The sequence below is a fragment of the Oncorhynchus keta genome, chromosome 12 (assembly GCF_023373465.1).
Source record: "Oncorhynchus keta strain PuntledgeMale-10-30-2019 chromosome 12, Oket_V2, whole genome shotgun sequence".
NCBI classification, from domain to species: Eukaryota; Metazoa; Chordata; class Actinopteri; order Salmoniformes; family Salmonidae; genus Oncorhynchus; species Oncorhynchus keta.
In genome coordinates this window covers 29544152-29570796 of record NC_068432.1, presented here as the reverse complement: position 1 = coordinate 29570796, position 26645 = coordinate 29544152, and the positions used below count along the sequence as shown (strand labels likewise).

The 26645-nt window shown below is 42.6% G+C and overlaps 1 protein-coding gene across 5 annotated transcripts; it reads right to left on the bottom strand.

The window, feature by feature from the left end:
- Positions 1–283: 283 nt before the first annotated feature.
- On the bottom strand, positions 284–18087 carry LOC118391796 (arf-GAP with Rho-GAP domain, ANK repeat and PH domain-containing protein 1-like). Of its 5 annotated transcripts, none has more exons than XM_052457978.1 (29): positions 16133–16399; positions 15944–15973; positions 15659–15744; positions 15374–15508; positions 15219–15288; positions 14985–15105; positions 14659–14876; positions 14442–14548; positions 14163–14362; positions 13325–13410; positions 12928–13107; positions 9769–9943; positions 8956–9081; positions 8214–8349; positions 7924–8026; positions 7625–7820; positions 7178–7393; positions 6811–7026; positions 6021–6126; positions 5678–5825; positions 5463–5540; positions 5212–5286; positions 4964–5081; positions 4599–4712; positions 3216–3346; positions 3026–3108; positions 2841–2891; positions 2649–2712; positions 284–2557 (listed from the first exon to the last, which is right to left on the bottom strand). In XM_052457978.1, the coding sequence occupies exons 1-29, from the start codon at positions 16139–16141 to the stop codon at positions 2513–2515; spliced, it is 3423 nt and encodes a 1140-aa protein (XP_052313938.1). In that variant the 5' UTR covers positions 16142–16399; the 3' UTR covers positions 284–2512. The 5 variants fall into 5 exon arrangements, 4 of the variants coding, with proteins under 4 accessions (XP_052313938.1, XP_052313939.1, XP_052313937.1 ...); XM_052457979.1 differs by having other exon boundaries at positions 3216–3349; positions 15944–16032; positions 16133–16397; XM_052457977.1 differs by having other exon boundaries at positions 3216–3349; positions 16133–16397.
- Positions 18088–26645: the final 8558 nt, after the last annotated feature.

The window sequence follows — 26645 nt, the reverse complement described above, 5'->3', positions numbered from 1 at the left end:
AGGTAGGCCGTCACTGTAAATAAGAATTTGTTCTTAACTGGGTTGACTAGTTACATTTAAAAATAATAATAATAATAATAATAGAATGTGGGAAAACATTGAAATTGGGAACAGCAGGTGTGTGTGATCTGGTGTGTTCACCTAGGTTTTTTAAATGAAAGGCAGAGGTAGACAATGGGCTAGCATGATGGTGAATGGAAACAACGTTGTGTGGATGATTCATGTTGGTGCATGTTCTCATTTACCACAGGCACTTCATTTGCTTTAATAAACAATCAAAGTCTTGAAATGTTTTTATTTATGACAAAAATGGACTGTGATTGCCATTCAAATAGTCTAGACTCTAGATACAGCGGCAGTGTGAAGAGACTACCTACTACAGTGTTTTAGGCGAGCCATTTTTGCAAACACATCCATATCAAAGGCTACAATAAACAATTTACCATCAGAGATCTAGGGTGTAGAAATAATCTACTTCTCTACCTCTTCAGACCTTTTATTTTATTTTGAAGGAGAAATGATCAAACACTGACAGGCCTTTTATTTCTATGCTTCTTCTACAGTAGAAGTGGATTTATTAAATCGGTAATGTTTTGCTTTGATCAACCAACCAAGTCAAAGAGGATTTTTAATGGCCACAGCATCCTGACCTCAGACATAAAAGGAACGGTGGGATAATGATTTTAAGAAACACAAAAACCCTACACATTGTATTTCAAAGACAAATTCAACTTTGAATGATATACAATGATATCAACATTTCGTTATCACAATCTGGTACTCAGATAATGATGTATAATCATTATATTCTGTTGTACTTCAGACACAACCATCCAGCGCATCAACATGTATACACTTACATCTCTGCTGTTGTCGATGGCTGGAACTGCTGACTACGGCACAAGAAGGAGTTTCCACATGCCTGGCCCATCTCTGTCACCTGTCAGTCACAGTCCCAAACAGCTGGAACAGGGTCCCGTCTTCACAGCTCTAACCCCAGTCCACCCTCTCAGTACAGCGGAATGCTGTTATGGTGTCTATGTGAGCAGCAGCATCTCTGCAGCTCGTGAAGAGGAGATGGGTTGTTCCACAAAAAGAGTGGCATTTGCATCCCTTTGATATTTGAAGTAGAAATTGTGCACCAATATGTAGTGTTTATTGCTTGGTATATATGAAATGAAAGGCCTTTTAAAGATGTTCTCTCTAACTTTTGTATAATTTCAGCCAGTAGTCTGGAAAGTGGTGCTCAGAGCCGAAAGTGCTCTCTGTTATTTTGTGTACTACGTCGTTCATTTCATGTGATATGTTACACATTTTGCAATTTGCATGAAATCATATGTATTTTGCAATTTTGTGTGATATGGTAAAATAATTTGTGCATTATGCAACAAATGTGTTATGCTTAAGATCCCCGAGTGCATCTTTAATATAGACAACATGAAGAATTCAATCAATCAGATTTTTTGTATATGAATAAAGATTTACTAGTTCTAAAAGTCAGCTTTTTGACAGGTCCCTCTCTGACATCTAGGAGGATTTTAACCAACTTAACAACAACATCCCAAAAATATTTGTGTTGATGTTGTGAAGATTGCATTCAACTGCCACTCCCTGTTGTACACAATAAGCTTCCATTCCCCCTGTCACAAGGGGATTTCAGGCTTTAAAAAAATGAAATCATCAACCCTGTTACGGTCAACTCTGTTACTTTATTTGAAACGTTATTTAAAACGTGTTTTTTTATGAAGATAAAAATGTTTTTAAAGTTACACTTCTCAAAAGCCACCGACTTGGTGGAACGACCCAGATTTAGATACAGAGAGAGAGAGAGAAACCTCTGGGGCTTCGACCAGCCCGGCACTAGATCGATGCTGAATCTGCAATAGCAACCGGATCGGTCTCCTTTCCCTGCCCTGGCTGCTCTAAGGGTGCTGTCTAGCTAGCCTTACAACTCAGATTCCTTTTCATGTTAAGGTTCTGTTAAAGGATGAGCTAATGAAATTAATGAAAGTAATATAAACTGCACATCTCTGTAATGCAACAAGCTGTGGTCTTGAGTAGTGACAGCGTAGAAATCCTGCTCTCCAATCATTACTGACCACCACTGTTACCATAATGACATGAACAGAAAGCACTGTGTCTCATCTTAGATGGCTTTACGACTGCAGCTCTCCAACATGGTCATTATGTCCCCATAAAAGAGAACCTCAAAGTCAACATCGCGTTTAGATTATATTTCTCATGTGCCTCTAATATTATTGTTACTCATTTTTAGAATGGGAGTTTGTTGATATAGTGTAGTTCTATACTGCCTCCCCTGTTATTACCATAGCTGTGGGTTATAAATAGGTTCAACCAAATATTGACAGAGAAAATATATACTTTGAGGTTATTGATTTGATATACAGTGAAAGCGCATTTCTTTCCAGGAAAGACCTGAAGACTTGAAAACATTTCTAGTAGTAGATGGGATGGGAAAGCAGGATCAGGTTATTTCCCCTTTAGCCTCAGATCAGGAATCTAGCCTGGAAGCTGCTGGCCACAGATCGCCATCATGCTATGAAAATGAATAAATACAAAAAAAAAGTGATGAGAAAAGCTAAAGTAGAAAAAAAGCAGGACATTTTATTTCACAAAAAGATAATTACCTGGAGGCTCATAAAAGTGGCCAGCCACTCGATCAGCTCGGTCTTTGATTCACAGCACAGGTACCTGAGAAGATTGGTAGCGGGCGAGGGTGAGTTAGAGAAGGGCTAGATCTTTACCATGATCCTCAGCAGAGCTTAAGTGCTCTAATTACTATTGTTTAACGATCTTCAGTTGCTACCCAAGATACTCACCATTGCTGTATGTCTCGTACTGCCTTCTCACACACTACAGTCATCCCCCAGCTAGAACACAAGATCATAGAGATCATAAGAAAGGAGAGCAAGGACATGATATGGACAGCTGATATGGACTCAAATGATTTGAAATGGGGGGGTTGCTGGTTAAAGCCCAAAGTGGGACATTCAGAGATTCTCACCATGACGGTGGCTGTAACTTCCTCTTGATACCACAGTAGACCTTCAGAGCGTGGATTTGACACTCCCTCTCAGGCTGAGAACTCTACAAGATGGGCAAACAAGGTTGTTGTTACACAAATACTGCATATACATTACAGGCGTCTCACACTGTCACAGAAACAACACACATCTCCTTCCATCCTCTCTTACCTTCACATCTTTGTACAGCCTTAGAGACAAGCCACTGAGCACACAGAGGCGTCTGCTGAAGGTTCCCTTACCCCTTTGACCTTTCTCTTCACAGAACTTGATCAGGCCGTTTCGGGAGACATCTACCCTGCCTGCTGTGAAAGGGTACATCCCACTCTCATTTACTTTGTACACATTTTCTACCATATCATTAACACATCTCCTTCCCCCTTTTCATTGGACTTTCTCTTCAGTTATAAATGCTTTTTTTTTTTTTTACAGAATATATGCAATTGTGTAAGTATATTTATGGTATGTACTGGTCATCAAAACTCTATGTAGTAAAGTTGAACTTTGTCGTCAATTAATCTTCTCCTTTCCCCCTTCTGATGACCAGGTGGTGAATCGCATCTCTGCATGTCTGGCAGACATATCAGTGTGGATGACGGATCACCACCTCAAGCTGAACCTCGGCAAGACGGAGCTGCTCTTCCTCCCGGGGAAGGACTGCCCGTTCCATGATCTCGCCATCACGGTTGACAACTCCATTGTGTCCTCCTCCCAGAGCGCTAAGAACCTTGGCGTGATCCTGGACAACACCCTGTCGTTCTCAACTAACATCAAGGCGGTGGCCCGTTCCTGTAGGTTCATGCTCTACAACATCCGCAGAGTACGACCCTGCCTCACACAGGAAGCGGCGCAGGTCCTAATCCAGGCACTTGTCATCTCCCGTCTGGATTACTGCAACTCGCTGTTGGCTGGGCTCCCTGCCTGTGCCATTAAACCCCTACAACTCATCCAGAACGCCGCAGCCCGTCTGGTGTTCAACCTTCCCAAGTTCTCTCACGTCACCCCGCTCCTCCGCTCTCTCCACTGGCTTCCAGTTGAAGCTCGCATCCGCTACAAGACCATGGTGCTTGCCTATGGAGCTGTGAGGGGAACGGCACCTCAGTACCTCCAGGCTCTGATCAGGCCCTACACCCAAACAAGGGCACTGCGTTCATCCACCTCTGGCCTGCTCGCCTCCCTACCACTGAGGAAGTACAGTTCCCGCTCAGCCCAGTCAAAACTGTTCGCTGCTCTGGCTCCCCAATGGTGGAACACACTCCCTCACGACGCCAGGACAGCGGAGTCAATCACCACCTTCCGGAGACACCTGAAACCCCACCTCTTTAAGGAATACCTAGGATAGGATAAAGTAATCCTTCTCACCCCCCCCCCCCTTAAAAGATTTAGATGCACTATTGTAAAGTGGCTGTTCCACTGGATGTCATAAGGTGAATGCACCAATTTGTAAGTCGCTCTGGATAAGAGCGTCTGCTAAATGACTTAAATGTAAATGTAATGTAAATGTAATCCAAAACTGACTATGTAGTCATTCACAACTCATTCAAAATACTGTACCTATGTAGGTAAGAATGGCCTCCATGTAGCAGTTCTTCTTGACCACCAGATGACAGTCTTTACCCAGAGAGAAATAGATAGTCAGCGCTTGCTCCTGATAGTGCAATGGACGCTCTGTTGGGGGAACCAGAGAAGACACCATGTATTTTACCACTAGTTTACAGTTGAGCACCAGCTTTCATTATAACAATGTAAGATATTTCACACATTACCAACAGCTGTCCAACTCCTCAAACATTTAAGAAGAGACTTTGCAACTATATAAAATTTCAAATGTATTTATTTATATAGCCCTTCGTACATCAGCTGATATCTCAAAGTGCTGTACAGAAACTATAACTAGGTGAGGTGTTCTAAACCATTACCTATCTCCTGGTTGTTGTCGACCAGGAAGCAGCTCCAGTAGTCCCCCTGCTGTGGAGGGATTTTCCTGCGTCTCAGGACCTTACATACCAGCTCTTCAGCACTCACTTCCTGGGAGATCTGAGAGAGGGGAGCAGGCAGGGGAGCTTATGATTATCTGGGCACAAAAAAATTGCAGAAGAACACCCTGTACTGTAGCCTATGGATTCTAGAGTCAAAGGTGAAAGGTGAGAGTGCACATGGAGCTGACCTGAACCAGCAGCTCAGAGCCCTCCTCCTTCCTCTCCAGGTAAACCCCGCAGATGGTGAGAGGTGAGGGGCTTCCCTACAGAACAGTATGAAGAGAGAGACGCAGCAGGCCAACAGCCATCCTTAGTCCAGCAAATAGTAAGAGATAGATAGTATAGGTCAAGGAAGTCAGGACTTAATCATTTCAGTTGGGTGGCGAACAGCTGCTGCAAGGGTTCTGAAAATGTCATCATGCCATGGGTGTGTGCTCACCTCCTCTGTGTGTTCCTTCTGTGCTTTGATGACATGCGAGATCATGTCCAACTGTCTCTGAAACTGCTCTGCATCCACCTGCCACACAGACAGACAAATGTATTCCATCCATCTGATCAGGCCAATTCATTTGTCTTCTTGTGACAACACAGTACATTTCTCACTCTTTGTCTTCTATAAATCAGTGGTCATCAGTGCGAGACAGACACACTCACATTGAAGATGTCCTGGTAGTTCTGGATGAGATCCTCTACCACCTGTCCTGCGCTGTTATCAGTGCCGTCCATCTGGAAGAGCGTGGGACCAAACACAATGGCCAGGTTGTGCATGTTCATCTGATTCTCATCTGCAAAGCACTGGACGCTTTGGGAACAAAATCGCCAGATTTGTACAACAGCGATACATGTCTTGAACTTTCAAAGAGAAACTGTTTTTATTCTACTTATGTGAATAAAGGACAAATGTCCTGTGGGAAAGAGGTCAATTTTTCCAGAATGGAGGTAAATAAATAAAAGAGAGGGGAGGACAGACAGACAGAGGTAGAGACTTGAAGCTCACCAGTAGAGGTGGTTGATGACAGCCCCCAGAGTGGCTCTGTTGACTCGCGGGAGTCTGTGGAGGAGGGCCTGGTACTGGGACACTCTCTCACTCATCTCACTGACAGCTGGTGGACATAGAAGAAGAACACCTCCATATTACAGCACAGCACACAACTCCCTATCATGGGGCTACCACTGAATATGTTTACATGCACACACATAATTCTACATTAAACTGATTATGGCAGAAGGCAGAGTATGAAATTTGTCATGTAAACACCTTACTCTGCTTATCTTAATGTTTGTACGGTCATAATCAAAGTAAGCATATGCCGATTAAAACACCTTGCTTTCTGAGCAATCTGTAGAATTATTAGGACATATAAACAGCTTAATTGGCGTTCCAGTGGTTTATTTGATCTGCGTATATGCAAGCACCTGGTAGTGCAAACCTCCTCTTATGCACGAGTGAGTTCAGAAAAACGTCTAAATTGTTTTTACTTACAAACTTTATATGTCTGAACTCAGAATCAAATAGTCTTTGCAAAAATACCATGGTCACTGTGGTAGAATGTTTATTTTAATTGACGATTTTCTGCATTTATCAAAAGTCCCATCAGAAGCCGGATTTCAGATGTAAACAGGAACGTTTTAAACAAACTATTATATTAACCTGACTTTCCACAATAATAACATTATTGTGTGCATGTAACCGTGCTCAAAGATACGACTACCAAGACAAGCAGTGAAAAGCAGTGTTGTGGTCATTGTGGTCCACCAGTATTAGAATGAGGGTAGGCCAGACTCACTAGTGGTGTGGAGCCATGGCAGAGAGGCCTGATGGCCATTGAAAACCCCCTCTCCCACTTCCCTGAGGAACCTCTTCAGGACGTTTGCCACGTCATCCACCTGGCGCCCCCCTTCATTCAGACGGACCTGCCGGGCATCATGGCGGAGAAAGAACAGCAGGGCGGCGATCTTGGAGTTCACACCACACCTCCGATAGATGCCCTCTGACTTCAAACCTGGAAAGGAAATCTCCCATAAAGAAACACATCAACACTGAACCATTAACACAGACTTACAAATACACTGATAATGATATGAGTGAAGCTAGTCAGAGCTTATCTTTTGTTAGGTATCTGTCCCGACCGATGCCATGCTAAGTCCACCCACCATGCTGTGTGATGTAGCTCATGCAGCGGTCCACGATGACAGGGACGTCTGTGTCAGTGAGCTGCTGCTGGTCCAGGGGGCCATCTCCTCTGCCTGAGCCCTGTTGGAGCCCACTCAGCCAGCCCTGGAAGTCAGGCCTCCTGTCCCCCTCCACACGCAGGCTCCTGCCTCCGTCCACCAGCACCACAGCACCAGCACCAGCCTCCTGCTCCATGGCTAAAACAGGGACACAAAACAACATACAGTGTCATGACTCACACAATCAAACACTATCTACATCAGCATGTACATCAACGTAGTAGCTGTTTTATTCTGTTGCAACCAAAAAATATAGCACTCTTACATCATTAGTACAACAACACACACTAAAAACTTAAACTTCACGAAACTTCTCCCTCTACAGTACATCCTAATACGTCCACTGTGGCAGTTTCAGGAGTGACTCACAGAGCTCCTTTATTTTGCGCAGGTCGATGTTCTCCACTCGATCTGCTCCGTGGAGGAGTAGGAGCAGTCTGGAGCCCCCCAGGGAGAACCAGCCCAGGAGGGGGCTATGGTGGCTCTGGCCCTCAGTGTAGCTCAACCGACCCACCCTCGCAAAGGGCCAGCACACCAGGTCCTCTGCTGCAGAGGGGACCAGCGCCTGACATGCAATAAGATAAGGCAGTACTATATACACTAGCAAAACTACTAATTACCAGTCTATCATGATACTCAATGAAATCTAGTTTTAAAGAGGTGGTTACCTTGGCGATGGCCTTGATCCACCCTTTCACTTTGTCAGAGGAGTCTTCTCCAAATAGATAGACTCTCCCAGAGTCATGGTACAGCTCAAAGGAATGGGCATAACTGAGCCAGGAAAGGTACAGTGTGGTAAGAAATATATATATCAACATTAGTATTAAAGCCTACACTGATAGGGTTTTATAAATTCCCAATTATGCCTAAATGGTATAAATAACGGCATTTGCTACACCCTGGAAATGTGATCTGCTCATGTCATTACTGATGGGAGTGAATGTGTTGCCTGTCTTACCCATGTTTCCCTGGGGGATTGACCAACAGACACAGGACATCACTCATCTTCATCCCGCCGCTCTGACTGGAGCTCTTCTCACTCTCATAGTAGCTGAAGTTACCTTGGTTCAGAGAGCACCAGCGACGGCTAAAATCTAGAGAAAATATATACATTAAGCTGATGGTAACTGTATTGGCATTAATAACACTTTCCTAAGAGGACTGTCCAAGTTGATCATTATTTCACCTAACCAATAGACATTCAGATCTAAACAGGGTTGGGGAGTAACTGGAATCTGTTTACAAAAAAACTGTAGCTGTAATCAGTTATATTACCAGCAAAAATATTGTATTCAGATTACAGATACTTTTGAAAAACTAGATGATTACTTCTTGGATTACTTTAAAATTCAGAATGGATGTTTGCTAAATAAAATTATGACACCTTTCTATTTTCTCAATGAAAAAGGCGGAAGTTTAAGTTTTTTTCCCACTAATAGTCAGACCACTATTATGACACACCAAAAGCGTTTGATTGATCCTTTGTGTCTTCTTCTAATGCCTCTTAAGGGAAAAGTAATCCGATTACGTTACTGAGTTTGGGTAACCCAAAGGTTATGTTACTGATTACAATATTGGACCGATAACTAGTAACTGTAACAGATTACATTTAGAAAGTAACCTACCCAACCCTGGATTTAAAGCATGTCCAAACAAATCTCAGAGTTTCAAGTTTATACATAGTGCCATGAATCACCAACCTCCTTTTGCTTTGCACTCTGTTACTGGCCGTATTGAAGAAGCGGTCTTGAAGAGATAACCAGTGTGTGAGACAGGGAGAGCAGCCTCTAGGAGTGTGTGATTTCCAGCCCTAGACCCTGGCAGATCTAGAGAGGAAATAAATAGAACTACTGATGGCTCCTATACTGAACAAAACACAGTACAAGTTGAATGTAAAGTTGGAGAGGAGGGTTCCCTTTCATATATTTTATTGGAGTTTTTCTTTTTTTAAGTGCAAGACAACACAAAACATGCCACCTGGTGGTAGAAAAGCCACACAGCATCCATAAACAACAAATTCATACAATAGGAGTCAAAACAACACCCACAAACAATTGACAACAAAAGCATGGAGCAATAATAATGATAGAGTTGATTCAGGACCTTTACGACACCAGCTACGTTGTGGTCAAGAGCTTCGGTTGCGAAAACTAAATAAAATCAATACAATTTATTTATAAATCAAATGTATTTATAAAGCCCTTCTTACATCAACTGATGTCCCAAAGTGCTGTACAGAAACCCAGCATAAAACCTCCAAAAAAGCAAGCAATGCAGGTGTAGAAGCACGGTGGCTAGGAAAAACTCCCTAGAAAGGCCAGAACCTAGGGAGAAACCTAGAGAGGAAGCAGGCTATGAGGGGTGGCCAGTCCTCTTCTGGCTGTGTCGGGTGGAGATTATAACAGAACATGGCCAAGATGAGGGGTGGCGAAAAATAGGTGCATTGTTCCAGACCTGTAAATGCACCCAGAAAAAAAATATATATAAATGGAGCAGAGAGATGAGACTCCTACCTGTGTTGTGGTTGTGAGTTAAGAACTCCACCTGTAATATCTGTCCATAGTGTTGGGCCACAGACACAGGGCTGGGCAGCTCTGGATCACCTGTATAACAGTTCACATCTGCTCCACAGAACACCAGAGACAGAGTCTCCAATACATCATCCGTCTGAACGGTACTGCACAGAGCCTGAGAGGTAGGCAAGGAGGAGGGAGAGAAAGAGAGAGAGGGAGAGAGAGAAGAGAGAGAATCAGAGAGCAGCAAACACGTCTGGACTTTTGAGAGTATGGGATGGAGAGAGAGAGAAAGAGAGAGAGAAATATATACAGTTGAAGTCGGAAGTTTACATACACTTAGGTTAGAGTAATTCAAACTCGTTTTTCAACCACTTCATAAATTTCTTGTCAACAAACTATAGTTTTGGGAAGTTGGTTAGGACATCTACTTTGTTCATGACCCAAGTAATTGTTTACAGACATATTGTTTCACTTATATTTCACTGTATCACAAATCCAGTGGGTCAGAAGTTTACATACACTAAGTTGACTGTGCCTTTAAACAGCTTGGAAAATTCACAAAAATTATGTCATGGCTTTAGAAGCTTCTGGTAGGCTAATTGACATAATTTGAGTCAATTGGGGGTGTACCTGTGAATGTATTTCAAGGCCTACCTTCAAACTCAGTGTCTCTTTGCTTGACATCATGACAAAATCAAAAGAAATCAGCCAAAACCACAAAAATTATTTGTAGACCTCCACAAGTTTGCTTCATCCTTGGGAGCAATTTCCAAATGCCTGAAGGTAGTATAAACACCATGGGACCACGCAGCAGTGGAAGGAGACGCGTTCTGTCTCCTAGAGATGAACGTACTTTGGTGAGAAAACTGCAAATCAATCCCAGAACAACAGCAATGGACCTTGTGAAGATGCTGGAGGAAACAGGGACAAAGGTATCTATATCCACAGTAAAAGGAGTCTTATATCGACATAAACTGAAAGGCCGCTCAGCAAGGAAGAAGCCACTGCTCCAAAACCGCCAGACTACGGTTTGCAACTGCACGTGGGAACAAAGATCATACTTTTTGGAGAAATGTCCTCTGGTCTGATGAAACAAAAATAGAACTGTTTGGCCATAATGACCATCTTTATGTTTGGAGAACAAAGGGAGAGGCTTGCAAGCCGAAGAATACCATCCCAACCGTGAAGCACGGGGGTGGCAGCATCATGTTGTGGGGGTGCTTTGCTCCAGGAGGGACTGGTGCACTTCACAAAATAGATGGCTTCATGAGGTAGGAAAATTATGTGGATATATTGAAGCAACATATCAAGACATCAGTTAAAGCTTGGTAGCAAATGGGTCTTCCAAATTAACAATGACCCCAAGCATACTTCCAAAGTTGTGGCAAAATGGCTTAAGGACAATAAAGTCAAGGTATTGGAGTGGCCATCACAAAGCCCTGATCTCAATCTCATAGAAAAATTGTGGGCAGAACTAAAAAAGCTTGTGCGAGCAAGGAGGCCTAAAAACCTGACTCAGTTACACCAGCTCTGTCGAGAGGAATGGGCCAAAATTCACCTAACTTATTGTGGGAAGCTTGTGGAAGGCTACCCGAAATGTTTGACCCAAGTTAAACAATTTAAAGGCAATGCTACCAAATACTAATTGAGTGTATATAAACTTCGGACCCACTGGGAATGTGATGAAAGAAATCAAATCAAAATCAAATTTATTTATATAGCCCTTTGTACATCAGCTGATATCTCAAAGTGCTGTACAGAAACCCAGCCTAAAACCCCAAACAGCAAGCAATGCAGGTGTAGAAGCACTTTGGCTAGGAAAAACTCCCTAGAAAGGCCAAAATCTAGAAAGAAACCTAGAGAGGAACCAGGCTATGTGGGGTGGCGAGTCCTCTTCTGGCTGTGCCGGGTGGAGATTATAACAGAACATGGCCAAGATGTTCAAATGTTCAAAAATGACCAGCATGGTCAAATAATAATAATCACAGGCAGAACAGTTGAATCTGGAGCAGCAGCACGGCCAGGTGGACTGGGGACAGCAAGGAGTCATCATGTCGGGTAGTCCTGACATGGACTAAATAAAAGCTGAATAAATTATTATTCTGACATTTCACATTCTTAAAATAAGGTAGTGGTCAGAGACCTGCCCGGGTGGTGCCAGAATAACAACCTATCCTCAACGTAACCAAGACTAAGGAGATGATTGTGGACTCTCATCAACGGGGCTGTAGTGGAGCAGGTTGAGAGCTTCAAGTTCCTTGGTGTCCACATCAAACACACACTAAAAGGTTCCAAACACACCACGACAGTCGTGAACAGGGCACAACAAAGCCTTTTCCCCCTCAGGAAACAAAAATTATTTGGCATGGGTCCTGAGATCCTCAAAAGGTTCTACAGCTGCAATATCGAGAGCATGGTTGGTTGCATCACTGCCTGGTATGGCAATTGCTCGACCCCCGACTGCAAGGCACTACAGAGGGTACTGTGAACGGCCCAGTACATCATCGGGGCTAAGCTGCCTGCCATCCAGGACCTCTACACCAGGCAGTGTCAGAGGAAGACCCTAAAAATTGTCAAAGACCCCAGCCACAGACTGTTCTCTCTACTACCACATGGCAAACGGTACCGGAGTGCCAAGCCTAGGACAAAAATGCTTCTCAACAGTTTTTACCCCCAAGCCATAAGACTCCTGAACAGGTAACCAAATGGGAACCCGGACTATTTGCATTGTGCCTCCCCCAACCCCTCTTTTACGCTGCTGCTACTCTCTGTTTATCATATATGCATAGTCACTTTAACTATACATTCATGTACATACAACCTCAATTGGCCCAACCAACCAGTCCTCCCGTACATTGGCTAACCAGGCTATCTGCATTGTGTCCCTAATACCTTTTTTGCACTATTGGTTAGAGCCTGTAAGTAAGCATTTCACGGTAAGGTCTAAACCTGTTGTATTCGGCCGACGTGACAATTTAACTTTGATTTGATTTGATCCTAACTGACCTAAAACAGGCAATTTTTACTAGGATTAAATGTCAGGAATTGTGAAAAAGTTTAAATGTATTTGACTAAGTTGTACGTAAACTTCCAACTTCAACTGTATATAGGGAGCGGGGGAGAAAAGTGATATTTGACAGTATGTGTGTGTCTCACTTTGTTGAGGGCCTCCTGTTGGCCAAACAGAGCATGGTAGCGGCGATATTTCCCCTGACAGTACTTAGCAGAGACAAAGCGCTGGCGCTTCTCACTATCACTTGATGGTTGGAGTGCCTCGCTTGGTGGTGTGTTAGCTGCCCAGAACAGGTTTACCCTGTTGTTACCTAACAGGAACACCTGGTGAACAGGGAGTGGCATTAGAACCTTGATCTGAAAGATGGATCCCTTTATTGACAGGGTGAGCTATGAGGGAGTTCTTCTTTTCAAAGGAAAACATGTAAATTAATGCAAATATACAAAAAGAGGAACCATAGTGTGAGGAACATAAACAGAGGAAGACCACATATGGGTGGTGAGGATGAGGTTCCTAATAAAATACTAATTAGAAACCTACCTGAATAAGGTTATCAGTCCACACCTTTTCATCCATTCTCAGACTGCGAACTTTGGACACACTCTGGCCCAGACCCCTGTGCACGCCTAAACCACAGAGAGATGTCAGAATTTGATGTCAATGTCCTCTCCCAGGCACATCCAATGGAAATGTATGTGCACTGTACCAATGTGGTACAACTTATTGACCTGAAATATTTGTTTATCAATTTCTATTTTATTTGTCACATGGGCTGAATAGAACGGGTGGAGACTTCGCTGTGATAGGCTTGCTTACGATCTCTTCTCAACGATGCAGGTAAAAAACAAAAATTGTAACACAAGAGGAATAAAATGCAGAAGGATAGAGCTATATACAGGGAGTACCAGTACCAGATCAATGTGCAGAAGTACAAGGTATTTGAGGTAGATATGTACATGAAGGCAGGGTAAAGTGACTAAACATCAGGATAGATAATAATAAGAGCAAAATAGAGAACAGAGTAGCAGCAGGATATAATTAGCGTAGAAGTGTGTGTGTGTGTGTGTGTGTGTGTGCGAGCATGTATGCGTATGTATGTTTGTGTTATGTCTGCATGCGTGTGTGTGTGTGTGTGTGTGTGTGTGTGTGTGTGTGTGTGTGTGTGTGTGTGTGTGTGTGTGTGTGTGTGTGTGTGTGTGTGTGTGTGTGTGTGTGTGTGTGAATGTAGTGTATGTGGATGTGTGTGTGTTTTTGTGTGAGAGTGTCAGTGTAGTGTGTGTGACTGAGTGTGTAATCTGATCACTATAGAAACTGATCAATGCTCTTGACCATTCACTCTCTGAGTTTGGTCTGCCATCTAGGCAAGGTTCTTCTGTACCTGCACAGCACTTGCAAAGGACCACACAGAGGTTGACAGAGGCCCAGTCTGGATGGGGGGCGCCACAGTCTGCACAGCGCTGGTTGGCCTCCACAGCCCAGATCTTCTGGGCCACCACATCGCTGGACAGAGAGCGACTGACACAGTCCTGCAGGGCCTCCACCCACTGATCCCTCTGCTGTGCCGACTCGGCCAGGAAACTAACCAAACAGAACAGGGGTCACAGAGGGTTCACTGTGGGATGACATTAAAGGGTCATAGGTCAGAGGTCAGTCTCACCTGAATGTTCTGTAGAAGGTGGTGAGGTTGAAGGCCCGTTTGTCTGTGCACTTCACAGTACCCACATTCATCTCAATGTAGGTGATGCCAACACCCTGGCTGTGCTCCTGATGACAGAGAACATCACAGGTTTTTAAGGATAACTGACTCCAAAGGACTTTCATTAACATTCTATTTGATTTATTTCAGGACAAATGCATGCACCATGGATACACACCTCAGCGTTCCCGTAGAGGAAGACCCTGTCAGCACAGATGACTACATAGACCTTGGATCGCAGTCCATTCATCTCCAGGTATCCTTGTTTACTAATGAGAGAGACTCCACTATCACGCTGTCCACTAGTAAAACTGAAGTTCATAAGGGACATCTCCATGCTGCTACGATGCTGCTGAATAGTTTCTTTCAGTACTGACACCCATTCCTCCCTGACAGCTGAAAACACACACACACACACACACATATAGATTGCACACAGATTGCACACACAAAGTATTCATATTTCCTCATTGTGATCATTGTTATTTTAGGCTGAACACTTACTGTTGTTTTCTGCACGGAACAAGAAAGTCCTGTTCCTTGTCACCACCTCAAACTTCTGCTCTCCAACGTTAAGCACGTCAGTGACAAACAGTATGGCTATGATCCGCTTTGAGTAGACCTCCTGAGGAATAAGGAGAGAAGGAGTGAGAAGGGGAGGGTCTAATAAGTAAGGTATTTCACAGTATACACTCTGATCTGTGACACTATGTGTGGGTCTATGGAAGACGTCTGAACCTTCTCATTTTGAAAGTATCGCAGGTACTGTGCATCCAACATCACCCAACGCTTCTGGAAAATAAGGCTCCTGCAGATAAAGCAGAGATTACTTACACTCTAATGCATGCACACACAAACATGCACGCACGCACGCATGCACCTCTCCCTCTTACCCCTGAGGTGGGGTCTTGTCCAGCCAGCCCATCTTGATAACAGGAGTATGGTGAAGATCAGAGTCTCCGAGGTCGTATGATCGTGACAGTGTGCAGGCAAGATAGATACTGTCTTCATCAACCGATGATGTTCTCCTGAGAACAGAGATACACACAAAAGTGGCAAGGACATCACCTTATCTCATCACGTTTTCTCCAGTTTCTAGTCAAGTATAATATAACCAAAACATGCAATCGAAGGAATCACACACAACTCACATGCAAAACAGTTCAAAAGAAACACACCTGCTCGCTTCAATGTCTTCACACTCAACCTCCTCCATACTAAACTGACTGCGGAAGCAGTTCTGCATAGCTCGCAATGAATCCTCCTATGGTCCAGAATACAAAATGCTAACAATGTATCAAAATGTAATCTTTTATACTTCAATGACTGTGTACAAAAATAACTCTGGCATGTGTACGATCACTAACATAAACACCCATCAGTCAGTCACTCTAAACATCTGTAATCCCACAAAATAAGAGACAAATGTAGTACCTAAACATCCACACAGATGCATAACGTACCTGGTCTGCCATGACATCTGAGACGAATAACTGAAGCCAAAGGATTACAGTAAATAAATAGTTGCTCGGTTATGTCGGGAAATGTACAGCTGCGTCACGTTCCAATGAAAAACCACACCATCCAAAAGAGAGTCAGACCTCACAACTGATGGTAAGGAAGTCAATTAATACAGTAACTTCATACAGTACCTCATTCATGTTTTCTCAGAGTCTGAGATTAGTTCACATTGGTAAACTGACGGGGTTCGAGTAAGAAATGGGCACTGTCATCTGGCAACCTGCTTGGGATTGCGAGCCCCATCCGTCTGACAATGTTCCTCTTATCACAGCAGGTATATACAGGATGTGGGCTTAGTAAACTGCTGTCAGAGAGACTGATGTTCCTCATGAAACTGCAATCACCCTGAACAAACAGCCTCTGTCTGACATTTACAGCAGCTTCTCTAATGGCACAAGGCCACAGGCATATGAGTAAGGTATGAGAGAGAGAGAGAGAGAGAGAGAGAGAGAGAGAGAGAGAGAGAGAGAGAGAAATCATTGCCCAATAGAGGGAACAAGGTCCCACAAAATATAATATGAGCATAGAGCATAGACTCTATGGCCAGACTCACAGATGGCAGCCTTTGTGATCAGAATGCTTGAAATAAATATTGATGGTATCACAAATAAATATCATAAATAAGATTATTCTGTGCCCTGTCACGCAATACAGTTATGTTGTGGTATGTAACACTAGGAAAGGCTGACCAGATGTTCAAAAGTCAAATCATCGTCTTTACCGGTAAACATTTGGCTGGATTAGCCAGCTAATAATGGAAGTAAACAAACCATATAGTGCATATATGGGAAGTACACTGATGTTACCTGAGAGGTGGACATTAACCAGGTTACCATCCAAATGTGTGATGCCTGTAAAGTACATGTTACAACAGGCCTGATTTGTCAGTACATTTCCAAACGTCGACTAAACAAAATCCGCTAGAAAAGGTGGGATTTTTTCCTGCGCTCTAAAAATGAGGGGGTTCAACAAGGGTTCTTGGCACTGAAAATGGCCCCTGAAAGCTATTCTAAGAACCCCATAGGAGGTGGGGTTCATCGAGAAACCTTCTTAGTCGGTGGAGGTTCTTGCAGGAACCTAACTGCCCAACTGAAACATTTGAATTTGAAAGGGCAGCAGGTTTAGCCACTTAACTGAAACATGTTTTAAAATCAATTTAAATGACTGTTTGTCCCTTGTATGATCTACATTGATATTGTTTTATGTTTATCTTTTGTGCAAATCTTTCTAAAACAGAAAATGGACACAATTCAATGGATATGAATCAACAAAGAGGTAAGAATGTGTAGGCTATATAAGATATGTTGAAGGCTAGCTGTGTTGGGTGCAGATGACTGAACTGGAGGTATACAATATGGTATGTCATTGGTATGTTATGCTGATCACATGTACCATCCTCCTCCCTTACCTCTTCAATGAATATTCCATAGGCCTCTACATTATGGACAAGGTATGTGTATGAAAACCATTATCAACACCATTTGTTTTCATTCATTCAGGTATGAATTCTGTCGTGTGCATGTTTTGTTAATCATCTGTACAATTATATTTCAAATCAAAGTGTATTTGTCACGTGCGCTGAATACAACAGGTGTAGTAGACCTTACAGCGAAATGCTTGCTTACAGGCTCTAACCAATAGTGCAAAAAAAGGTATTAGGTGAACAATAGGTAAGTAAAGAAATAAACAACAGTAAAAAGACAGGCTATATACAGTAGCGAGGCTATAAAAGTAGCGAGGCTACATACAGACTCTGGTTAGTCAGGCTGATTGAGGTAGTATGTACATGTAGATATGGTTAAAGTGACCATGCATATATGGTGAACAGAGAGTATCAGTAGCGTAAAGAGGGGTTGGCGGGTGATGGGTGGCAGGACACAATGCATACAGCCCAGTTAGCCAATGTGCGGGAGCACTGGTTGGTCGGCCCAATTGAGGTAGTATGTACATGAATGTATAGTTAAAGTGACTATGCATATATGATAAACAGAGAGTAGCAGCAGCGTAGAAATAGGGATTGGAGGGGGGCACACAATACAAATTGTCCAGGTAGCCATTTGATTACCTGTTCAGGAGTCCTATGGCTTGGGGGTAAAAACTGTTGAGGAGCCTTTTTGTCCTAGACTTGGCGCTCCGGTTAGGGTTAGGGTTCCCATGTGGTAGTAGAGAGAACAGTCTGACTGGGGTGGCTGGGGTCTTTCTCTGACACCTCCTGGTGTAGAGGTCCTGGATGGCAGGCAGCTTAGTCCCAGTGATGTACTGGGCCATACGCACTACCCTCTGTAGTGCCTTGCGTTCAGAGGCCAAGCAATTGCCGTACCAGGCAGTGATGCAACCGGTCAGGATGCTCTCGATGTTGCAGCTGTAGAACCTATTGAGGATCTCAGGACCCATGCCAAATCTTTTTAGTCTCCTGAGGGGGAATAGGCTTTGTCGTGCCCTCTTCACGACTGTCTTGGTGTGTTTGGATCATTCTAGTTTGTTGTTGATGTGGACACCAAGGAACTTGAAGCTCTCAACCTGCTCCACTACAGCCTCGTCGATGAGAATGGGGGCGTGCTTGGTCCTCCTTTTTCTGCAGTCCACAATCATCTCCTTAGTCTTGGTTACGTTGAGGGAGAGGTTGTTATTCTGGCACCACCCGGCCAGGTCTCTGACTTCCTCCCTATAAGCTGTCTCATCGTTGTCGGTGATCAGGCCTCCCATTTTTGGGGGATTCCCAGACTTCACCCTTCCTACACCTCTGATGAATATAACAGGAAACCTGTTTGATCACCATCACTGCAAAATCATTGTGGCTGTGGATACGGAGAACATCATCACATTAACATCAACAGGCCAGAGGGTATATCCATTGGACTTGGGGCTCTGCTGGGATTGACCTCATTTAGATTGTATTTAGATATTGTGTTATTGTTATTGATATGTGCATTATTCATTATAATAATAATAGGGAAGTGGGGGTTGTTAAAAAATGAACTCAAAAGGTTCTTCAATGATCCATTAAAAGGGGTTATTTGAAGAACCATTTCAAAGGGTTCTTCGAATAATTTATAGAGATTCCCCAACAGTTTCAATTTGAAGAACCCCTAAAGGATGCACCAGGAACCTTTTATTTTTAGTGTGTCTGTAAAATTAACTATTTGATAAATGGCAGTGGAAACACCTTCATTCACAAATATTTATAAAATAACCGATCATAGCGAAGTGAATTTGGCAGTCACGTGATATGTTGTGTGGTCTTTCCACAAAGACTCGGGAAAACATGCAGTTTATTTGGCAACAGATTCTATACAAAGTGATTTTCGTAACAGGTAAGAATAGCATTTTTGCTAACCCTAACCTTTTTCCTAACCTTAACCTCGTTAGTCACCGCCTTTCAAAGTATGTTGCATTATGGGGATAAAATGTTCCGACTTGTGTTTAAATGTCGACTGCATGAACTTTACAAAGATCATGTCATCAAAGCACACTGAAGTTTGGAATGCAGTCGACTGCAAGTTTCTGCAGTTGCTCTTCACCAACTTCATCCTGCAGCCATCGCCTGCATTGTGGGAGGCTCTATTGTCAACCAATCATTATTGTGTTTTTGTTTGACCCACAAAATGTGACTGAAACAGAAACCAGCTGTGCTGCAATTCATGTACACAGTGGAAATGTACAAATGAATGAATGTGATATTTGAGGTGCTCTCTCTCAACAATTGATTGTACAATGTACACACATATATTTGCTATTTGTAATTGTGTAATATGGGGGTTGGAGACATGTTTATTCCGACATTATAAAGCAAAACGTGTAACAATGGCAACACTGCCATGTTGCACTGCACTAAACCTTGCTGTTGGAAAACCACATCAGTGTCCAACGTCCGGCTGTCGCAGATGCACCTCCCAGACTTTCGTCTACAGTTGGTTACTCAAAAGAGCCCAATTTTTATGGAAACACGTTAGCCTGGGCAGCCACTAGTGGGCGCTATGGATCTCCACTATTGTCTGGGATTAATATGCCCAGCCGGTAATACACTCGTGTCCCCCGGAAACCGGTTTGTACTTAAAACATTCTTCATTCAGGCTGCAATTTTTTTTATTTTTTTCTCGATTTTCTCCTTAACTCGATTTAATGGCGAGAAGGAATGGGAAAAAATGCAGGACGAGACCCGTAATAACAAATGCACAATAATATGTAGCACGAAAGCCGATACAACAGAGCACAGGTACTCACAAGACCAACGGACATAGGACAACAATCGACAAGGACAATGGGGAACAGAGGGCACATACAGTGGGGCAAAAAAGTATTTAGTCAGCCACCAATTGTGCAAGAAATCCCACTTAAAAAGATGAGAGAGGCCTGTAATTTTCATCATAGGTACACTTCAACTATGACAGACAAAATGAGGGGAAAAAATCCAGAAAATCACATTGTAGGATTTCTAATTTATTTGCAAATTATGGTGGAAAATAAGTATTTGGTCAATAAGAAAAGTTTATCTCAATACTTTGTTATATACCCTTTGTTGGTAATGACAGAGGTCAAATGTTTTCTGTAAGTCTTTACAAAGGTTTTCACACACTGTTACTGGTATTTTGGCCCATTCCTCCATGCAGATCTCCTCTAGAGCAGTGATGTTTTGGGGCTATTGCTGGGCATAGACAGAATTGGCTGTAAGGCAAACTTTTTTCAAGGGAAGTGGGTGACTATCAACGATCAACAAACTGTTACGATCAGTAGGTTTCCTGTAAAGATCAGTATATAAAACATTATCTTTACACAAGATCAGAAGATCAAGAAAACTGATTTGACGTGTATCAGATTGCATAGTAAATATCAGATGCTCAGAACAGGAGTTAAGAAAAGAATGGTTGGCCCCCTGGAGCTGTTTTGGATCACCCCTCCACAGAACAAAAATTTCATCAATATACCTTTTCCAAATAATGATGTTAGGCAAGAAAACATTTTTGAGAAGATTTGAAAATAGACTGTTCCTCCATGTAACCCACAAACAAATTAGCATAGTTAGCAGCCATGGGGGATCACATAGCAGTACCCTTCGTCTGAATAAAGAAATAATTTAGAAACATGAAGTAGTTGTGTGTGAGTACTATTTCAGCCAATGTTATAATGCATGCGTAGTTCATTAGGGTCACGTTGCAGAAGAAAATGTTCCATAGCTTCAATACCGACCTAGTGTGGAATAATGTGTATAACGACTCAACATCAAAAGTAACTAACAAAGTATTCTCTTGGAGAGGATCAACAGATTCAATAATAGAGATCATACTGCTGGTGTCCTTTACCAAGGATGGGAGCTGTTCTGCGAGTGGTCTAATAAAAAAGTCAACAAAAGTCAATAGATGGGCCGTTACTGCATCAATGCCCGCTACAATAGGGCACCCTGGAGGTTTTGTAACATTCTTGTGTAATTTCGGCAAGGTATAAAAAGTGGCAATTTTAGGGTGTTGAATATTAAATTACAACATTTTTACAACCCTTGTTGTCAACTATCTGTAGCGATGTTTGATGAAATATCAGGAGAATTGGGCTCTAGGGATATAGTGCGGAGACATTAATGCACATAGTAGTTTATGGGGAAGTAGACATACAGATGCTAATGGTACTATTGTGGAAGATATGATGGAAACAAGAGCATTAGCATGTCTTAACGATGGATATGTGTAGGGGGTGCATACTGTCGGCAGAGAAGTCAGGCGCAGGAGAGCAAAAACTGATTTACAATGGCGCAGTTTAATAAACAAAACCACCGTAAACAGAAAAATAAATCAATGGGTAAACAAAACCTGTTTACACACCAGCATAACGTGCACACGCACTACAATAAACAATTCCGGACAAGGACATGGGGGGAACAGAGGGTTAAATACACAACATGTAATGATGGAATTGAAACCAGGTGTGTGGGAAGACAAGTCAAAACAAATGGAAAGTGAAAGGTGGATCGGCGGTGGCTAGAAGACCTGTGACGTCGACCGCCGAACGCCACCCGTACAAGGAGAGGGACTGACTTTGGCGGAAGATGTGACAATGTGGTACAAGACTTGATGTTGTTAGAGGGGTTACATCCTGCTTGGACCTCAAGGCTTCTAACTCTATTGCATCTATCTGTGAATGTAATGTAATGAATGATTCTACTGTTGGAAGTGATCATTTCCTGATTTCGTGTACAATGAACTTTGATGTTACTGTTCCAGACAGGGCACCATTCAGAAGATGGGGCTTTCATAAAGCAGACTCGGAAAAGTCTGGTGATCATTGCTCAAAGTCTGTTGGACAGTTGTCTATAGAGAGGCCGGTTGATGTATGTGCTGCCTCTGTGATCTCTGATTTTGAGTGCTGCGAATTTATATGTACCAGTGAGTGAAGTGGGTGAGAAAAGGAAGGGGGTTACTTGGTGGACTGAAGAGTGCACTGCGGCTATGCGAGAAAGAAATAGGGCGTAGGAACATGACTCCTGAGAATCTACTTGATTTCCAAAGGAACAGAGCTTTAGTATGTAGAGTCATTAAGGCTGTCAAGAGAAATGCATTGAGACAGTTCTGCTCTACAATAGGCAGGGTTACTGAGTTGGGGGTTGTACTGTGTGGTCTATGTTGAAGAAGATGACTGGAAGAAGCAGGTCCCCTCGAATTCCAGTTTTTCCTCGACTAACCTGTAGGTACCGGTACCCCCTGTATATAGTCTCGTTATTGTTATTTTATTGTTACTCTTTTGTTTTCTTAACTCTTATCTTATTTAACACTGCATTGTTGGTTAAGGGCTTGTAAGGAAGCATTTCACGGTAAGATCTACACCTGTTGTAATCGGCGCATGTGACAAATACATTTGGATTTGATTTGATTGTGGAGCAATAAATGTCCGTAACTGATAAAGAAAAAGATGACTTGTTGGGAAGACATTTGCTAGGGTATATAGTGGGGTGTATAGTGTGGTTACTTTGGATTAAGTATAAAAGCAACTCAGATTTTAAATGTTCATGTTAATGTGTATAAGAAAAGGGATACTGTTGACTCTTCTTTGGATGCTGTTTCATACATGAGATGCGTTCAGCCTTAGTAGGCTGTGGATATAGAGCCACAGGTCATGATCAGTTGTGCTTTGTAATGTTTTAAGCATCTACCAGATGAGGTCAGACATGTTCTCCTGGGATTATTTAATATGATTTGGAGTGAGGGGGTTACCTTCTGATTGGAAACATGCAGTAATATTACCTTTTGTAAAGCCTGGTAAGCACCCTTCATGTGCTGATAGTTGTAGACCAATAGGACTGACCTCTAACTTGTGTAAACTGTTGGAAAAGTTGATTGTCATATTTCCTGGAAAGGTAGATCTACTTTGGTTCCATTAGTAAAGGTGAGCAATGAAGTTGAAAAAACTCTGGTCATGAAAGACGTTATGGCTGTCTTTTTCGACATTGAAAAGGCTTATGACACTATGTGGAGAGAAGGCCTACTGATTAAGATGGAACGGCGTGGTGGGAGATTATAGAACTGGGTTTTGGCTCTTTTATTTAATCCCTCTTTTTGAGTTAAAATAGGATCCATTTTATCTGATGCCTATGGAGTTGACAATGGTATTCCTCAAGGCAGTCCTATTTTTTTTAATATTATGATTTGCAATGTGTTTTTGAATGTAGGTATGAGTATTGGGGCTTCCCTATATACTGATGATGGAGTTCTGGAAGATGGGAAGGAATGTCTCTCCTGATCAAATCTATTCAAAAAGCTATAGTGGATGTTGAAAGATGGTTGATTGACTGGGGTTTTAAATTGTCAATGGTGAAGTCTTGTTGTATTTTCTTCTCGAAGAAGAAAGTTGCTGATAATATACAGTTGTTTCTGTATGGACAGCCTATGGGGAAGGTTTCTACGTACAAATAATGGGGTATATGGTTCTATGAGCGATATACATGGAAAGATCATGTCAGAAATGTTGAAACAATGTGTAAGAAGGCGAATCTTATGTGCTCTGTCTCTGGTTATGAATGGGATGTTGACATACAATCGTTGATGGATATTTATAGAGCTCTGATCAGGACAACGATTGATTACGGATGCGTAGTTTATGGAACAGTGACGAACACTTGGCTTCAGAAGCTGGACAGAATCCAGTATATAGCTTTAAGGATATGTATTGGTGCATTTAAATCAGCATCTGTATGTGCTTTACAAGTGGAGGCCTTTGGATATATGGCATAAAAAAAATTGTCATTAGCTTATTGGGTTAGGTTGAATGGCTGTGGAGTTGAGCATCCCACTGCTACTTTTCAAGATGACTGTTGGGAATATACTACTAGAAAACGCAGTGGTTTTGGTTGGTCAGTTGGAAAGCTTGCTGATGAGAGTGGTTTGGGGGAGTTAGAGGTGGTGATATGGGATGCTCCTCCATGGTTACTTCCAGATCCTGTTGTTGATCTAACTTTGGTAGAGAAAAGGAAAGATTGGTCAGAATTCAATGATATAGGGAAACTGGTTTACAATTACATTGGTAGAAGTTGTTATTCTTTTTAACTCTTTTTCACAGATGGATCCAAGGACCCAGAGAGTGGGCGCACAGGAGCGGGCGTTTACATTCCTGAATTTGATGTGCAGATATGTAGAAAACTAACAGATGAACTATCAGTACACTCAGTTGAACTGTTGGCGATAGTAGTTGCCCTCCACTGGGTGGAGGACATACAACCTGTTAGAATTATAGTATGCTCAGATTCTCTGTCTGTATTAACTAGTTTATCATTTCATCTAAATGAAACATAATACAAAACAAAAAACGCACAGACAGGAAACATAACAAATGACACCTTGGGAAGGAACCAAAGGGAGTGACATATACAGTATAGGGCAGGTAATCAAGGAAGTGATGGAGTCCAGGTGAGTGATGACACACAGGTGCGTGTAACGATGGTGACAGGTGTGCGCCATAACGAGCAGCCTGGTGACCTAAAGGCTGGAGAGGGAGCACACGTAACAATGTTATTGTGAACAATTGAGAGAATGGGTGAAATTTTGCAATTCTGCCGGATTCCAGCACATTCGGGCGTGGAAGGAAAGGAAATTGTAGACCAGTTAGCCAAAAGAGCTTTGAAACGAGATATAATTGATATTAAATGTTCCACTGGGTAGAGGTGAGGCCAATTGTAAGATCAGAGCCATTTTGAAAGATGTATGGCAGAAGAGATGGGACTCAGAAGAGATGGGCATTTAAATGCCCTCCAAAAAAAGGTTGGTAGACCAAGATTCAAAAGGTCAGATTAGGAAGGTGTTTGCTCGAATGCGCTTAGGACATTGAACTCGTCATGACATCTGGTTGGCATGCATGTCAATGGTTTGTGTCTGGAGTGTATTTTTTATTGACTTATTTCACCTTTATTTAACCAGGTAGGCTAGTTGAGAACAAGTTCTCATTTATAACTGCGACCTGGCCAAGATAAAGCAAAGCAGTGTGACACAAACAACAACACAGAGTTACACATGGAATAAAAAAACATACAGTCAATAACACAATATAAAAAAAGATATGAAAAAAAGGTCCATATACAGTGTGTGCAAATGGCTTGAGGAGGTAATACAATTTAGCAAATTAATACTGGAGTGATAGATGAGCAGATGATGATGTGCAGGTAGAAATACTGGTGTGCAAAAGAGCAAAAAAGTAAAAAACAATATGGGGATGAGGTAGGTAGATTGGATGGGCTATTTACAGATGGGCTGTGTACAGCTGCAGTGGTCTGTTAGCTGCTCAGATAGCTGATGTTTAAAGTTAGTGGGGGAGATATAAGTCTCCAACTTCAGCGATTTTTGCAATTCATTCAAGTCATTGGCAGCAGAGAACTGGAAGGAAAGGTGACCAAAGAGGTGATGATGGCTTTGGGGATGACCAATGAGATATATCTGCTGGAGCGCGTGCTACGAGTGGGTGTTGTTATCGTGACCAGTGAGCTGAGATAATGCGGAGCTTTACCTAGCAAAGACTTATAGATGACCTGGAGCCAGTGGGTCTGGCAACGAATATGTAGCGAGGGCCAGCTGACGAGAGCATACAGGTCGCAGTGGTGGGTGCTATATGGGACTTTGGTGATAAAACGGATGGCACTGTGATAGACTGCATCCAGTTTGCTGAGTAGAGTATTGGAAGCTATTTTGTAAATGACATCGCCGAAGTCGAGGATCGGTAGGATAGTCAGTTTTACGAGGGTATGTTTGGCGGCGTGAGGGAAGGAGGCTTTGTTGCAAAATAGGAAGCTAATTCTAGATTTAATTTTGGATTGGAGATGTTTAATATGAGAGTTTAAAGTCTAGCCAGACACCTATTTGTAGTTGTCCACATATTCTAAGTCGGAACCGTCCAGAGTAGTGATGCTAGTCGGGAGGGCGGGTGCGGGTAGCTATCGGTTGAAAAGCATGCATTTAGTTTCACTAGCATTTAAGAGCAGTTGGAAGACACAGAAGGAGTGTTGTATGGCATTGAATCTTGTTTGGAGGTTTGTTAACACAGTGTCCAAAGAAGGGCCGGATGTATACAGAATGGTGTCGTCTGCGTAGAGGTGGATTAGGGAATCACCCGCAGCAGGAGCGACATCGTTGATATGTACAGAGAAAAGAGTCGGCCCGAGAATTGAACCCTGTG

What these genes read in the sequence shown, in the direction of transcription:
- LOC118391796 (XM_052457977.1), bottom strand. An exon ending in GAAGACATTGAAGCGAGCAG is followed by an intron (nt 15,509 to 15,658) that starts GTGTGTTTCTTT and finishes CTCTGTTCTCAG; the next exon opens with GAGAACATCATCGGTTGATG. An exon ending in GGATCAAGGCCATCGCCAAG is followed by an intron (nt 7,821 to 7,923) that starts GTAACCACCTCT and finishes ATTGCATGTCAG; the next exon opens with GCGCTGGTCCCCTCTGCAGC.